The sequence below is a fragment of the Scyliorhinus canicula genome, chromosome 28 (genome assembly GCF_902713615.1).
Source record: "Scyliorhinus canicula chromosome 28, sScyCan1.1, whole genome shotgun sequence".
NCBI classification, from domain to species: Eukaryota; Metazoa; Chordata; class Chondrichthyes; order Carcharhiniformes; family Scyliorhinidae; genus Scyliorhinus; species Scyliorhinus canicula.
Genome location: NC_052173.1, coordinates 11435212 through 11450771, shown reverse-complemented (window position 1 = coordinate 11450771; position 15560 = coordinate 11435212). Strand labels below are relative to the sequence as shown.

Genomic DNA, 15560 nt, shown 5'->3' with positions numbered 1-15560 from the left:
TGTGGTCGTAACAATAGAGAACTAGACCGCAGACTGACCTCTGCCTCATAATGCGTTTGGCGGCTTGAAGAATATTCCAGCAATGAGATGCGTGAAGCCATCAACTGGAAAATGCTGAACATTCATTTACTTCAATTGGTTTTCTTGGCCCCTCTTGGCTTATGAAGGCTGAAAGGGACCAGGTTTTGACAACACTTCAGACAAGGGTAACTATAGAATAGGAGGACAGGTGAGGGCCTGTTAGTTCGCTTCCATTAATTCTTTAACATAAAGGTTAGTTAAAACAACCTGGGAAGCTTAGTGATTTCGGATCCAGGGATAGCCACAAATAAGTTGCTTGCACATAAATCTTAATAGGGAGTCATAAGGAGAAGAGAAAGTGAATCTGAACTTTGGCAAGAATTGGCTGATAGCTCTGGAAAGGCTGGCAGTCCCAGCTGTCTTCTAACCTGTTGCTGCACTACAAAGAACTGGTGCATCACCAAAGGATGCAGCTTGCTTTGAGGCAGATCTTCAGCTGTCCTACTTGTCATTTCATTGTCAAGCAGACGTCTCTGCAGCTAATTGCAAAATTGGGCTGGATCCTTCGGCTGCGCCCACCCAGCGACCCGCCCGCAGTGATCCATTGTGTACGGTGTTGTTATTTTCCTATATTTGAAGACTTTTTCTTAAAGGATACAAAATCTCAGCAACAACAGGGACAAAGTTGCATTGAGTTGGAAAGGTATTCTGCTTTGCTGAATATTGGCTTCTTGGACCCCTGACTGGGGATTGATGTCTAGTGACACAAATATCCAAAATGGAGGGCATCACAGATGATCCAATATTTTTTTTTTTTCCAATTAAGGGGTAATTTAGCGTGGCCAATCCACCTAGCCTGCACATCTTTGGGTTGTGGGGGTGAAACCCACGCAAACACGGGGAGAATGTGCAAACTCCACACGGACAGTGACCCGGGGCCGGGATTTGAACCTGGGACCTCGGCGCCGTGAGCAGCAGTGCTAACCACAGCGTCAGCATGCCACTCCTTTGATCATCGAATATAATCCACAGTCTCTGTCCACACACATGCGCTTTTCAGACGAGAACGTCAGGAGTACTGTACTTTCCCCTTCTCTGCTCTGAGAGATGCAAAGATGAATAAGTGCCCCCCCCCCCCCCCCCCCCCCCCCCCCCACAAAAAAAAACAACCAAATGGCAAACAAACCTCAGGCCTTCCAGGCTCAGGCATGCATGAGATGGCGCAGGAACCGATTGAACAATTAACGGGTGACCAAATTGAAACATTTCCATTAGTGGTAGGTTGATTTTTTTTTATAAATTCAGAGTACCCAATTATTTTTTTACAATTAATGGGCAATTTAGCATGGCCAATCCACCTAACCTGCACATCTTTGGGTTGTGGGGGTGAAACCCACGCAGACATGGAGAAAATGTGCAAACTCCACACGGACAGTGACACAGAGCCAGGATCGAACCTGGGACCTCGGCGCCGTGAGGCCACAGTGCTAACCCACTGCGCCACCATGCTGCCCCAAGTGGTAGGTTGATTAAACACAATATCAAGCATGATGTGGGCAGGCTGTCTGGGACAAGTTACACTGTAGGAAATCAGAACTCACGTATTTGCCGGATCAGTGGGATTTAGAATTTCCCGGCCTAGAGCTGGAGTTGTTCAGAGCAGGTGACCAGGGCAAGAACCACAGATTAGTAATTCAGACCTTGTTTCACTGTGGAGCTGCCAACATTGCACAATTTACCAACACAAATATCACACTTCATGGGAGCTGCTTTTATACTGGCACTCGATCAAATTGGATTTCAGCAGACCAGTGTCCACGATTTAGCTCTCAATGTTCACACTGCTGAATCAAAGCCCCTCAACTCAGACCCACACAAAAAAAACATAGGGCACATGACTCAACTGGTAAGGGAGGCAAGATTTAGTCATCGGATTGCTCTTACACAATTTATCTGAAGACACAAAGCATTCCCTCCCAGCACGATCACACTCAGCATTCCAGAGAGGTATATTCTAAGGCTTCTCAACTTCCTTATCTGCTCACTGTCCCTCAGGAAGATTTTATTTTTCTTCCATAAAGATATGTAATAAAACTTATCTTGCGCCAGTTATGCACTATAGTCAGGATTCCAAAATGAAAGCCTGTCTCTTTAGTTGCCTTAAACACTTACGGCTCAGCTCCCTGGAGGTGGGAGGGTTGAGGCTGTCACAGCTGTCTGCACTATCACTGCTGGAAATGTCATCATCCGACTCCTTGGGTGAAGAACACAATGACGAACCGTCTACCTCTTCGAATTTTCGCTTTATGCTCCCACTGACAGCCATCTCCATTTCTCACCCTGTTGAAGAGAACAAGTACATGACTGGAAACTTCAAATACAGTTATTAATTTGAAAAGGAGCACTTCACTTACCACCTCAGCCAACCGACATCTCTGCTATGAAATGAAGAAAAGCTAACAGTACTTCAATTACCACCTTCACAGCTCTCCCACATTACAATAACCTCCCAAAGTAAAAGGAAGTAAAGAACTTGCATTTATATAGCACCTTTCACAACCTCAGGGTATACCAAAGCACTTAACAGTACTTTTTAAAAGTATAGTCGGTTTTAAAACTGGAAAGGTGGCAAATAATTTGCACACAGTTACAATCCCACAAATGGCAATTAGATAAACGACCAAATAATCTATTGGATTTAGGGGTAAACATTGATAAGGACAGCAAGGATAACGCCCTAACTGCACTTAGAATAGAGCCAATGGATCTTTTACGTCCACCATCAGTTTAGTATCTCGTCGGAAAGATGTCACCTCCAACAGTTCCCTCAGTACTACACCGGAGTGTCAGCAATAACTCAGGACTGATATACTGAATGAAAATACAAAGTATTCTTTGCATTTCATTGAATCTTAGGCATCTCCTGGTCCTTTTGGGTAGCTTGTATGTAGCACAGTCCCCCCCCCCCCCCCCCCCCCCCCCCCCACCTACCCTGAATGGTTTCCACCAATAAATGAGCTTTCCTGACCAGTCATACAACACTGGAATGTTGGCTCTAATTGATCACTCAGTATTTCCAAGTCACCTAGGATGATACCATACTTTTCTTCCTTTTTCATTTGTCCCTCACTCTTATTCCCACCCCCAAATAAAGCAGCAGCTGCCCTCCACCTCAGACCATCCGTTTGGCCCTGTGCATCCACCTGAGTCAGAGGTTGTGGGTTCAAGCCCCAAGTGTGTAATCTAGGCTGATAATTCAGTGCAACTCAGGGTGTGTTGTATTTTCAGAAATGCCGTCTTCTGGTGGAATTATACAATCCTATTCCCATATTTGAGTGGGTGTTCTCACTGTCCTGGTCATCGTTCCTCACTCAACCAAACACCACAAAATACAGACAAACCAGTCGCTCATCACAGTGCTATTTCATGTGGTCATGTAGCACACAAAATGGCTACCACAATAACTTTGATTCAAGGACACCTATTCAGGATTACAGGTTTCTGCCACAGGTTTTCATTGACTGAGCAGGTCGATTCTTGACCACAGATCTTCAAGAACACGGGGCTGGATGTCCCATTAGGCAGTGGGACCAGAAGTGCAGGATTTGCTTCCCTTCTTTCCTCTCTCTTGCTGCCCTGCCTCATTGTTTTTTTTTATATAAATGTTTTTTTATTGAGTTTTCATATTTTATATATGACAAATTACAAGTTATTAGAGAGAGAGAAAAAAGAAAGGAAAACACAAAAATTTTACATGAATATTTACAGGTAAGCATCTTCATAACAATAATTGTGGCCGCCCCCTTTAGCCAGCATACATATTTTACATTCCCCAATATGGCCGAGGCACATGTTTATAGGCATTTATTTATAGTTTGGTTTTGGGCCTTGGCTTGCCATCAAACCCCCATACCGAGCCCGTAGCCCCCCCCCCCCCCCCCCCCCCCCCCCCCCCCCCCTCCTACCTTCCCCCGATTCCCGCCCATTTTCCCCTGGTTCTTGGCCACCCGACTATTCTTCCTCATGTACGTTGGCCACAAACAGGTCCCAGAACAGTTGCATGAATGGCTCCCACGTTCTGTGGAAGCCGTCGTCCGACCCTCGGATGGCGAATTTGATTTTCCCCTGCCTCATTGTTAAGATGTTTGGACACGAGGCCTGATGCAGCTGGATGGGACAGGTTGTCGCCATTTTGTATGATTTGGTAGCAAGCTCCTCCCAGTTAGTAATTTCAATACTGCCGTATTTTCAAGGAGAGCTTCAGAGTGTCTTTGAAACATTTTCTTTGTCTTCCCCTGGAAGGCTGAGAGTTGAGACTATAGGACCTGGTGGTAAAGACACTTTGCGGTCATCCTGTCAGCGTCTAGTCCATTGAAGTTGATATTTCAATAGTATTCCCGGACTGCTTGTGGAGCTGGCTTCAAGAAGTAAACTAACGTTTCTTCGACCATCTTCCCATTGAATCTGGAGGATGTGGGAGAGGTATCACTGATGAAATTTCTCTAGTGTTCTTACGTGTTGCTGATATACAGTTCAGGTCTCACTGTGGTGTCGACAATTCAATTGCTCTGTACATTAGGACCTCTGTGACCTGCTGAGGTCTTTGTTGTTAAACACGTGTTGCCGTAGCTTGCAGAAGGCTGAATTCACACAGCTGATCCAGTTATGGATCTCCTAGACAATGGTGGCCTTTTGAGCGAGGTGGTTGCTAAGGTATGGGTAAGTGCTCAACATATTCCAGAGTCTCTCCTTCAACATATATGGGAGCTGGAATGTTTGACTGACAAGATCTGGGTGATAGCAGTTCTGTTCTGACAACATTCAAGGACTGGCTGAGTTTCTTGTATATAGAGTTGAAGAGATTGAGAGTGGCTTGCAAATCTGGTGCAGGGTGGACAATGACCGCAGTCATTTGCGAACCATTTAGATCATGCATGTCTACGATGGTCAGTTTAGTTTTGGAACGGAAGCAACGGAGGTTAAAGAGTTTTCCCTCCAGGTGGTATTTAATACTGTACTCACACCAGAGGGCAGTTGTCCTTTGATGAGGTGAATAGCCACTGTCATGTAGATTGTAAATAGAAGGGAGCTATCATGCAGCCTTGCTTGACACTGGTCTGGAATTTGAAGGTGTCTGCTTCAGATTTGTTGCTCAAGACAGTAACAGTCATCTCAGCATGAAGCAACTGCAGGATTATGAAGTAGTTTAATGGGCATCCAAATCTTTGGAGTAGAATTCACAGTCTCGCAATTTACTGAGTCAGAAGCTTTGGTGAGGCCGGTGAATGCAATGAATTCCTGGTGTTGTTCTCAACATTTTTCTTGGATTTGCCTGGTAACAAAGACTATGTCAGAGGTTCCTCTGGAAGAACACAGTGTCTCTTCAGCCACAGGAAGTAGATGATTCAGGAGAATGCATGTCAGTATCTTCCCTGCAATGGACAAGAGGGAAGTGGAAACACAAGAGGGAAGTGGAAACACAAGAGGGAAGTGGAAACACAAGAGGGAAGTGGAAATACCTGGGGGGTGGGGGGAGGAGGAGAGAAAAGAGAGAGACAGGAAAGGAGAAGAGGAGAGAGAGAGAGAGGAGAGAGAGAAAGGAAAAAAGAAATGGGGAAGGGGGGGGGGAGAAGAGACCTAAAGAAACAAGGGAGAGGTCAGAAAGTGGCCGACACAAAGAGCAAAGGGCCCAATGCAAGACCACACGGAAGAGAGGCCAGGCGATAGTGAGGGGAGGGGGGGGGGGGCACAGCCCACATATGAACACCAAGACAACTACCCATGGTGAGGTAAAGGGCCAAGGAAAGGAACCTTACACAGTATAAGAAGGAAGTGTGATAGTTTTATTCTCCTCATTTTGTCCCATCTATCTTTAACGAATGCACAGTGTATAAAATGTAATACCTGAATAAAAATATTTCAAGAACAAAGCATCTTAATCAGAGTCAAAGATTGGGGCACAAGCTCCAATGACAGGTGGTAGATTGGTTGCAGCTGAGCTCTAATTGGTGTCATGAGTTTTTCATTTGTACATTGGCAGAGTTCTGGCAGTGCATCCAAGATTCTATTCCGGATCGACATGGACATGAGGGTCACTTTCCAGTGGAAGATACATTCCCCAGTTTGTTGCTTCGACTGTGCCTCCCCAGGAAGATGGGTCTCACTGAGGCTAGGGATGTCAATTTGAAGCCTTGATAGCTCATGTGACACGATTACAGTTTTCTTTCCGGACGGTCAGTCCTGAGATTAGCCACAAGTGTTTTAACATTCCAAGTTGCAAAATTTAAAGATTTCTTTCTTTGCCCACAAAGATGATGCTCCAGGGTGTGGTTTTCCCAGCTAGGAGGATGTGGGACAGTCTATTTTTCAGGCACTTTTGTAGCCCCTTCCCCATTTATGGTGAGCAGAGGATCTCCTGAAGAGGACTGTTCCAGCCACAGATGCTGTTGCCCAAAGACACCTCTGCCCAACACATGCGACCAGGACCTTGATTAACCTGTTACTTGTGCACAAATTCTTGACTACAGATCCCAGCTTCACAGCCCTGACTCTGTCTCCAATCCTCCATAGAATTTACAGTGCTGAAGGAGCCATTTGGCCCATTGGGTCTGCACCAGCCCTTGGAAAGAGCCTAAGCTCACGCCTCCACCCCATCCCCGTAACTCCAGGACCACAGGACCTGGCTGATGGACCCTGGTAGAAGCCGGTGTGTGACTTTGCTTAATATAGAGACCTTGGGGCACCACCATTGTCCACACGATCTTGATGGTGGCCAGATTTCAGTGATGTGTTGCACTAAGATGATTGGGATCACCTTGCCACTGCAGCCTTCGCACATTCTTCCTTCGCCTGTTCTGTTATGGAGGACTTTTTGGACCTGACTTTGTCTGACACCTTCCCCCGACTTTGCCCATGGGTGGCCCTACCTGGAGCCAAAATCTCCTGACAGCATTGCTGAAAGAATTGGAGTGCATAAGCCTCTCCACCACATCAGTATAGTGATCCACGTTAAGTGATTGTGGTTGTGGTAACAGCAGAGCCACAACTGCCAGCAATGTTAGCAAACTACTACAATGAGGCAGCACGATGCTTTGGTCCTCTCCCAATTTTCACTCATGCACTTTCCAGCAAGTGTCACTCGATAGCAATCATGAGTGGGAGCCTTACCTGATGTTTCCTCCCAGTTACCCACTGCTCCATTTTAAGAGGCATTTTAAGGTGTCTGTCTCTGTCACCCAATTATTCAATGCAGAGAATACAACTCAAACATTTGGAACTGTACCGTGGCCTGATCAGCACAAAAAAACACATGGCGGGCAGCACGGTGGCGCAGTGGTAGCACTGCTGCCTCATGGCGCCGAGGTCCCAGGTTCGATTCCGGCTCTGGGTCACTGTCCGTGTGGAGTTTGCACATTCTCCCCGTGGGTTTCACCCCCACAACACAAAGATGTGAAGAGTGTGTGGGATGGCCACACTACATTGCCCCTTAATTGGAAAAATGAATTGGGTACTCTAAACTTAGAAAAATAAACACATGGATTTGGTTTATCAATTGCAATTTAGGAATTCACCAAGGCAGCAAGACCAGAGTTTTGATCCCCCTTTAACCAAAATCTAGAGATGTTTACTACAGAAAGTATAAATGAAGATTTAAGATCCAGTCGAATCTCGGTTCTCTTTGGAAGAATTCTCCATGCAGAACAAAACAAAAACAGATTTTAAATTGCTTCGATTTTTTTCTTTTATTTGAACTGCAGACACCCATTTGAACCGAACTTTCATTTTCCTGGCAAGAAAAATGAATGCAAATTTCAATTCAATCAGAGAAACTGGAACAAGACTCTCAATTGGTGAACTGAGACAATGCTGCATGTCTATCAATGCCTTTTGAAGTAAAATGGAGGTAGCTGGGAGGTAGGGAAGAGCAATAAATTTAGTTTGCCCAGGGAACAGTTCAACTCTGTTTATTGCACCAATGAAGTTGTTTATGTTCAGGTCAGTTCTTTCACTGGAAAACACTCTACACCTCAAGGGCTATTAGCTTGTGGGCAATTTAAGGCAGCACGGTAACATTGTGGATAGCACAACTGCTTCACAGCTCCAGGGTCCCAGGTTCGATTCCGGCTTGGGCCACTGTCTGTGCGGAGTCTGCACATCCTCCCCGTGTGTGCGTGGGTTTCCTCCGGGTGCTCCGGTTTCCTCCCACAGTCCAAAGATGTGCAGGTTAGGTGGATTGGCCATGATAAATTGCCCAAAGTGTCCAAAATTGCCCTTAGTGTTGGGTGGGGTTACTGGGTTATGGGGATAGGGTGGAGGTGTTGACCTTGGGTAGGGTGCTCTTTCCAAGAGCCGGTGCAGACTCGATGGGCCGAATGGCCTCCTTCTGCACTAAATTCTATGATAATCTATGATAATTTGTCCAGTTTGCTGGTGGTTTCCAGATGGAACATTTCATCCCTACATCTCCAATACAGACGACATGGTTGCCACTTTCCTCTCCGTAATTCGGTAACTTCAAGACATTCAAACAGAGTACTGTTCAGGAACAGGGTCCAATCTCAGTCTCACAATTAAGAGTGAAGTAAACTTATTTTCTCCATTGCAAAATGTAATCGTTTCTCATTCAAAAGGAGTCTTTAACATTATTAGTAGCCACACAACTCACTATAGATCACCAGTAGACAACTCTTAGAATTTTCTGAAAGATCCATTTTCTTTGAGATTTGTCCTTATGTTCTCCACCATTGGCAGTCTTCATGTTTTATTTTTGGCTGACACACAATAATAAACCAATCTGTTTCCTCTCTTCACGCGATGTGTCCTTGGGCATCTGCTCCAAACAGATGTTATTAGCTTTGTGATATAGGGAATGGGTGCCCCTAGCAACCAGATCACATGCTTCTCTACACCAGTCAGTCATTATGTTCTGCACTTAAAGGCCACTTCAGAACCTAGTGCTGAATACACATTTAATAAATACATATGCAGGACTAAGGCTAAAAATATGAGTGTTGCTGAGGTGATTTGCGTTCCCATCATTCCAGCATCTTGCATAACTTAGGCGATAATTAACAACAGTGAAAGGACGATACTGAGGCCAAGGACAGAAGCTATGACACTTCGATCTAGGATTCCATCCTCGATTCCACACAACTGAAAGGGGAGTGAATGACTGCAAATCCATTGCATCAAAGTCCTCTTTTTAAAAATAAATTTAGAGTACCCAATTGATTTTTTCCAATTAAGGGGCAATTTAGTGTGGCGGGCTAGACAGCTGGTTTGTGAGACAGAGCAAGGCCAGCAGCACGAGTTCAATTCCCGTACCAGCTGAGAATTCTGAATTCTCCCTCTGTGTACTTGAACAGGCGCCGGAATGTGGTCACTAGGGGATTTTCACAGTAACTTCATTGCAGTGTTAATGTAAGCCTATTTGTGACAATAAAGATTATTTATTAATATTATTATTACTTTGCACATCCTTTTGGGTTGTGGGGGTGAGACCCATGTAGACACGGGGAGAATGTGCAAACACCACAGGGACAGTTACCCAGGGCCAGGATCAAACCCAGGTTCTCAGCGCCGTGAGGCAGCAGTGCTAACCACTGTGCCACCGTGCTGCCCGACCAAGTTCTCTTTCAGAAGTTTTCTTTTCAAATGAACTCTGAAAAGGCTCAACAAGGTCTAATTTCCGATGAATTAGAATTTTGAAGTCTTGCAAATCACAGTTGACCAGCAGCGTCCTACAATCACCAAGATTCTCTAGTTTTATGGAATTGACTCAGTTTCCAAATGTGGTCAAATGTGCCCCACTTTCACCCTTGATGGATTTCTCCTCCCTCTTTCTGCCACCAGCGAGAATCCTTTCATAACATGACTGTTTAAGTGGCCAATGTTCCATTTGTTGCAATGGTAACCAGTGGCGTGGCTGCGGCGACACCAATGTAGCCCCATGCACTATTAGTAAACATCTTACACTCATTCACATGTATATAGGGTGAAATTCTCCCATCGGGAGACTAAGTGCCGACGCCAGAGTGAAAACCGGAATGTTTCACTCCGGCATCAGAGGCCATTCCACGCCCCCTATTCTCCCACCCCCAGGGGGCTAGGAGTGGCGCAGCGTAAATTACGCGGCCGGCGTACATGACGTCACCCGCACATGCACAGGTTGGCCGGCGCCAACCCGCGCATGCGCGGTTGCCGTCCTCCCCGCGGGCGCCCCGCAGGACATGGAGGATTGATCTTGTGGGGCGGCGGAGGAAAAGAGTGCGTCCTTTAGAGGTGCCGGCCCGCCGATCGGTGGGCACCGATCGGGGGCCAGACCCTTACTGAGTGCCCCCCTGGTGCTCGATCCTCCCTCCCCCCCCACAAGCCGCACACACAGCGTTCGCGCGCTGTTCACGCCAGTAGCGACCAGGTGTGGTTGGCGCAGGCGTGAACCCGTCGGATTGGGTAGGCCGCTCGGCCCATCCGGGCCAGAGAATCTCCGAACGGCCTGTCGTGCAATGCGGCACGCCGTTTTTTTTTTGGGGGGGGGGGGGGGAGAGAGAGAGAGAGAGAGAGAGAGAGAGAATCGCGTGCGGGTGCCAGGGCGGCGTGGCGGGACTCGCCCGGCACTCCCGCGATTCTCCCACCCGGCGTGGGGGTCGGAGAATTGCACCCATAATTTACACATATATACTTTCACAACAAACAGCTACCACCATTCAGTACCCAAATAATTAAAACACTCAATGATCAAAATACACACATTCTTAAGTTTCATATCATTTTACCAAATGTTCATCAGGGTTATAGTTCACATGTATACACTGTGCGAATAAGAGTACTGAGATCACAGGCCCAACAAGGGTCCTTATTACTCAATTTTTATTTACTGATCAGCAATAAAATTAGCCCAATTGAGAATTCCAATGAGCTACATGCGGTTCTTGGCAAACGTTTTGGCTAATGCTTATTAATTAAAATTGATCTTTGGAATGTGGCGCAGTGGCTAGCCTCATAGCACCAAGAACCCGGGTTCAATCCCGGCCCCCTGTCCGTGTGGAGTTTCCACATTTTCCCAGTGTCTGCGTGGGTCTCGATGGGTGGGGTGGAATGGCAAATTTCCTTCAGTTGATACTTTCAGCCTCCAGTGCTTCCATTCATTTCCCCACCTCTAACAAAGGCTCCAACCTGGACTGGAGCACATTTCCACAGGCACGGGAAAAGCAAGGAGGAAAAAGGCATGGTAGGAGTGCCATGGCTGTTCATACTCTGCAAAGAGCACCTTCTAATGGCTGGTTGCAGTACATCAGCAGAGAGCTACCCTCAAGCAGGCGGCATTGAAGGAAAAGAGCCAATAAATTATGCAAAGAGTTAGAGGCGATGTAGATTAGTTTAAACATTGATCGAGCATCCTATATAGGCACTGCACAGTTTCATAAAAAGAGCTGAAGTAATTTTGAAAGTCCAGCATATCGCTAGGTACTCTGTTATCTGCGTGTAACAGAATGTTGTTTTTTTTTGGAAGGTTACAAAGAGTGGTGGTTGGAGCAACCTTGAATCACAGCAATGCTAGTGCCCTCAAACGCACCCCTCCCCCACAGCAACCCAGTCCACAAGCGAGGTGGTATTCTAATTAAGCTTTATCTAGCCAGTCCTTGGAACTAACCTTCACAAGTAGCTGTAAGGGAGCCCTACATCCTGTACGAGAAGCAGCATACTGCCAATTTAAATTCCCCAAAACCTGAACTCCCGAGGATTGTCACAACTGCCCAGCACCATCAGCAGTCCTTTCGAAAGGATAAGGAGCTTTCCATAATAGGTTTGGTTCCACTTTGTCCCCTGAAAACAACAGAGTGGAATTTCAATACTCCAGGTTAATGGTTCAGACCAATCTGAAGATGATTTATTGATAAAGTACTGTATTCATATACAACTAATTTCCCTGCCTGCAGAATGTCACAATCATACTTTGCTTCCTCCAACCCTGAGCGCCTTGTATTCTCTGGGATAAATTCCTATTTGTGGCCTTGATCTGACACAAGTCTATTTCTTTCTTTCTGTAAATTTAGAGTACCCAATTATTTTGGGGGGGGGGGGGGGGCTGCACTGGCAGAGGTGCCGTCCTTCAGAAGAGACATTAATCTGAGGCTTTGTCTTCTCTTTTGGATGGGTGTAAAAGTTTCCATGGCACTATTCAAAGAGCAGGGAGTCGTCCCCAATGTCCTGGCAAATATTTATCCCTCAACCAAAATCACTGAAACAAGTTATCAGGTCATTATCAGATCGCTGCCTGTGGGAACTTGATGGGTGCTGCTTTTCCTACATTGCAACAGTGACTGCACTTCAAAAGTGCTTAATTGGTTGCAAAGCACATTCTGACGATTGTGAAAGGTGTTATCCAAATGCAAGGTTCAATTTAAATTGTGCATGAGCATAGTTGCTGTAATCAAAGTCTTTAAAGAACGGAAATAAGGATCAATACTATTCAATTCTTTAATTATATTGTTGTGATTGTGTAAAGGAGAGACTGGAATCTTCTCGGATTGTAGGGTTTCATTTCGTTGCTAAAATGGCCGCATTCACATTCTTTAAATACAACCATTTAGAAGCAGTCATGAGACAGCCTTTGCGAAATTGGGAGATGGATACAAAAGTTGATAATAAGCAATATATAACCTACTGAGTGAGCTGTAAATCGGAGATATTTCTTCAGAGAGAAAAGGGTTCATTGTTGATTGCCACGGTGGTCATTCTTTTCCTTCTCTGGGTACATTTATCGGCCATCACTCAGGATGCGGGTGAGCAGCCGGAACAGGAGAAGGGGTGGAGTGTGTGGGTATTTAGGCTAGTTTTGTCCTCGCCATGTTCGAGGAAAGCCCCCCCATAGTTAGAGTTCATTATTTGTTCTCCCTTTGGCTGCGCCATTTTCCACTTCAGGTCCAGGTGGACTATGTATTATCCTGTTGAGGACTGGGATTTGTTCAATTCCTCTTTAGGGAGGAGTCGGTTGTTTCTCCTGTAGCGCTTCTCCCTCTTTGTCTGATCTAATTGCTTTTTCTTTTTTCTATGGGAGACCCTGGGCTGAATATTAAAGCTTGGCATACCCAGTCCTCACTTTGTCATTTTGTAGTTACAGGGTGGCTATCTGTCTTGGCCTGGGTCTGGGGAAAGACTTTAAATTGCCGTGTAAGAGTTAGTCAATTTCCCTTTAGCACTGGGGTTCTCGGGCTATTGTTTTCTTGTTCTATCATTTGGTTTTGAAGCTATGGGTGCGATGAAGGTCTGTAATGTCGCCTGTATCCTGTTTGGGTACAGATGGGTCATTGATCCGTGGAAGGAACTTGTTGGGAGATTTTGTCCCTGATTCATCTAGTCTGGTTGGCTAATGATTATTGTTTTGTGCTGCGTTTGTTGTACATTGATACCTATAGCTATCTTTCTGCTTAATATTTGTTTTGAGGCAATCTTGAAAAAAAAATCAGAAATGTCATAAATAAACATTTTTTGTGAAGAACTTTTGAATGACTTACATCAGCAGAGACTGCATTAAAAAGAAATGGGGCAAAATTATACAGCGCTTCCCAGCAGCAGGATCTTCCAGTCCTCTGAAGTCAATGGAGTTTTGAATAGTTCCCCACATTTTCCGGCCCTGCTCCCATCCCCTGTCCAATGTGGCTATACAATTCTGCCAAAGGAGTGAAGCAGTTAAAAAATATTGTTTTTAAACTCATGAGCAAAGCTGTGTGCAGTAAACGGTCTAAGCAAGAGCTCCCGGACTGTTGGCCTTCAATTACACAACAATTTAGGAAAAAAGCATCCATTCCAATGCACAACCCTTTCCTCCACTGATGGAGAGTTGGAGGCCTGTTTATTTTTACACCTGGAGATTTTTAAATCTTGTACACGGAAAAAAAATGTCACTTGCTTCTGCAGCTGCTTGAGATTCGGCATCAATTCAACACTCAGCACACATGTTTGTTGTTCCCAACAAGCCACCTGCCAAGTGTCTACCTGGAAAACTAGCTGAATAACCAGTGAAGGGTTGAGCAGACAGACTTCCATTCTTTATACACAAGAAATGTTCCCCATCCCTTTTGAGTTAGGGAAAAGAAATTAGGAACATGAGTAGGTCCATTCAACCCCTCAAACCTGTTCTGCCATTTGATTCCATCATGGTTGATCTGCGCCTCAAGCCCATTTACCTGCCTTTTCTCCACATCCCTTGATACGTTTACCATCTATAATTAACAGAATGTCATTTAAAAAAATATTTGACAAAGAGGATTCAATAGATTTTGTGGGGGATCCTTTGTGCAAGGGATGGTAGCCCTGGACAATGGAGCACTTCCAAGCGAGCCATCAGATGTCATCCTTCAGATACGACACTGAGGCCCCATCTGCCTGTTTAGGTGGATCTCATAGTGCTATTCAAAGAGGAGCAGGGAGAGCTCTCATGTGCTGGGCCAATATTCCTCCCTCAATCAATATCAACGAAAACAGATCAAATGATCACTCATCTCATTTGTAGCATCTTAAGTATAATAATAATCTTTATTATTGTCACAAGTAGGCTTACATTAACACTGCAATGAAGTTACTGTGAAAAGCCCCTAGTTGCCACATTCCGGCACCTGTTCGGGTCACAGAGGGCGAATTCAGAATGTCCAATTCACCTAACAAGCATGTCTCTCATGACCTGTGGGAGGAAATCGGAGCACCCGGAGGAAACCCACGAAGACACAGAGAGAACGTGCAGACTCCGCACAGAAAGTGACCCAAGCCGGGAATCGAACCAGGGACCCTGGAGCTGTGAAGCAACAGTGCCAACCACTGTGCTACCATGCTGCTGATTTGTTTAACCAGTTACCACATGATAACCCGTTGTCTTTGAGGTGTGATGAGGCCGTATGCAAGGATAAGTCTTAACTCCTTTCAAAGAAGATTGTTCTTAATACTGAGGGAACAATTTGGAAAAATACAGTCAGAGACCCAAGGGGAAGATGACATCAGCCCAGTCAATGGAACCTCCAACCTCACACACCCAGACCATGTAAAATCATAATTATCCTCTGTATTATCCAAATAGCCAATGGAAAATATAAAAATAAACCGGTCATTTAGTTTATTCTGTTTGGATTTCACAAGACATAGCCTTGCTTGCAATGAGCTCCCTTCAGCACAGGCTCTGCAAGCAAATGAATGTTACCATGGAAACACTGGGCCACAAACTATTTAAAAACATGTCACATGCTTTCTATTCCAACTTCCCTCCAGGTCAGGTCACTGTGTATAATTTACAAATGTTTGAAGTCCAACAATAAATATGTAAATCTATTAGGCTACTGTTTAAATGTATCCAGTTTCAGATACTTCCTAACAATATGGTAAATTCCGAGCTTCCTAACAATATGGTAAATTTCGAGCTTCCTAACAATATGGTAAATGTCGAGCTTCCTAACAATATGGTAAATTTCGAGCTTTCCACTGCCTTTCAAGTTTCGCACTTGAAAGCAAGCCTCATTTGGTTTTTAAAATGACATATTTTAAACATA

At 45.2% G+C, this 15560-nt stretch overlaps 1 protein-coding gene across 7 annotated transcripts in view; it reads right to left on the bottom strand.

The window, feature by feature from the left end:
- LOC119958187 (cysteine/serine-rich nuclear protein 2-like) overlaps positions 1–15560 on the bottom strand; it is a 63447-nt gene that overhangs the window by 26793 nt on the left and 21094 nt on the right. For 4 of the 7 annotated variants that reach the window (XM_038786551.1, XM_038786550.1, XM_038786552.1 and 1 more), the window contains exon 2: positions 2194–2361. In XM_038786551.1, coding sequence (XP_038642479.1) covers positions 2194–2353 — 160 coding nt within the window. In that variant the 5' untranslated portion in view covers positions 2354–2361. Of the gene's footprint in view, positions 1–2193; positions 2362–11674; positions 11848–13538; positions 13673–15560 lie in introns of those variants that run through there. The other 3 variants (XM_038786548.1, XM_038786547.1, XM_038786553.1) reach the window with 3 other exon arrangements.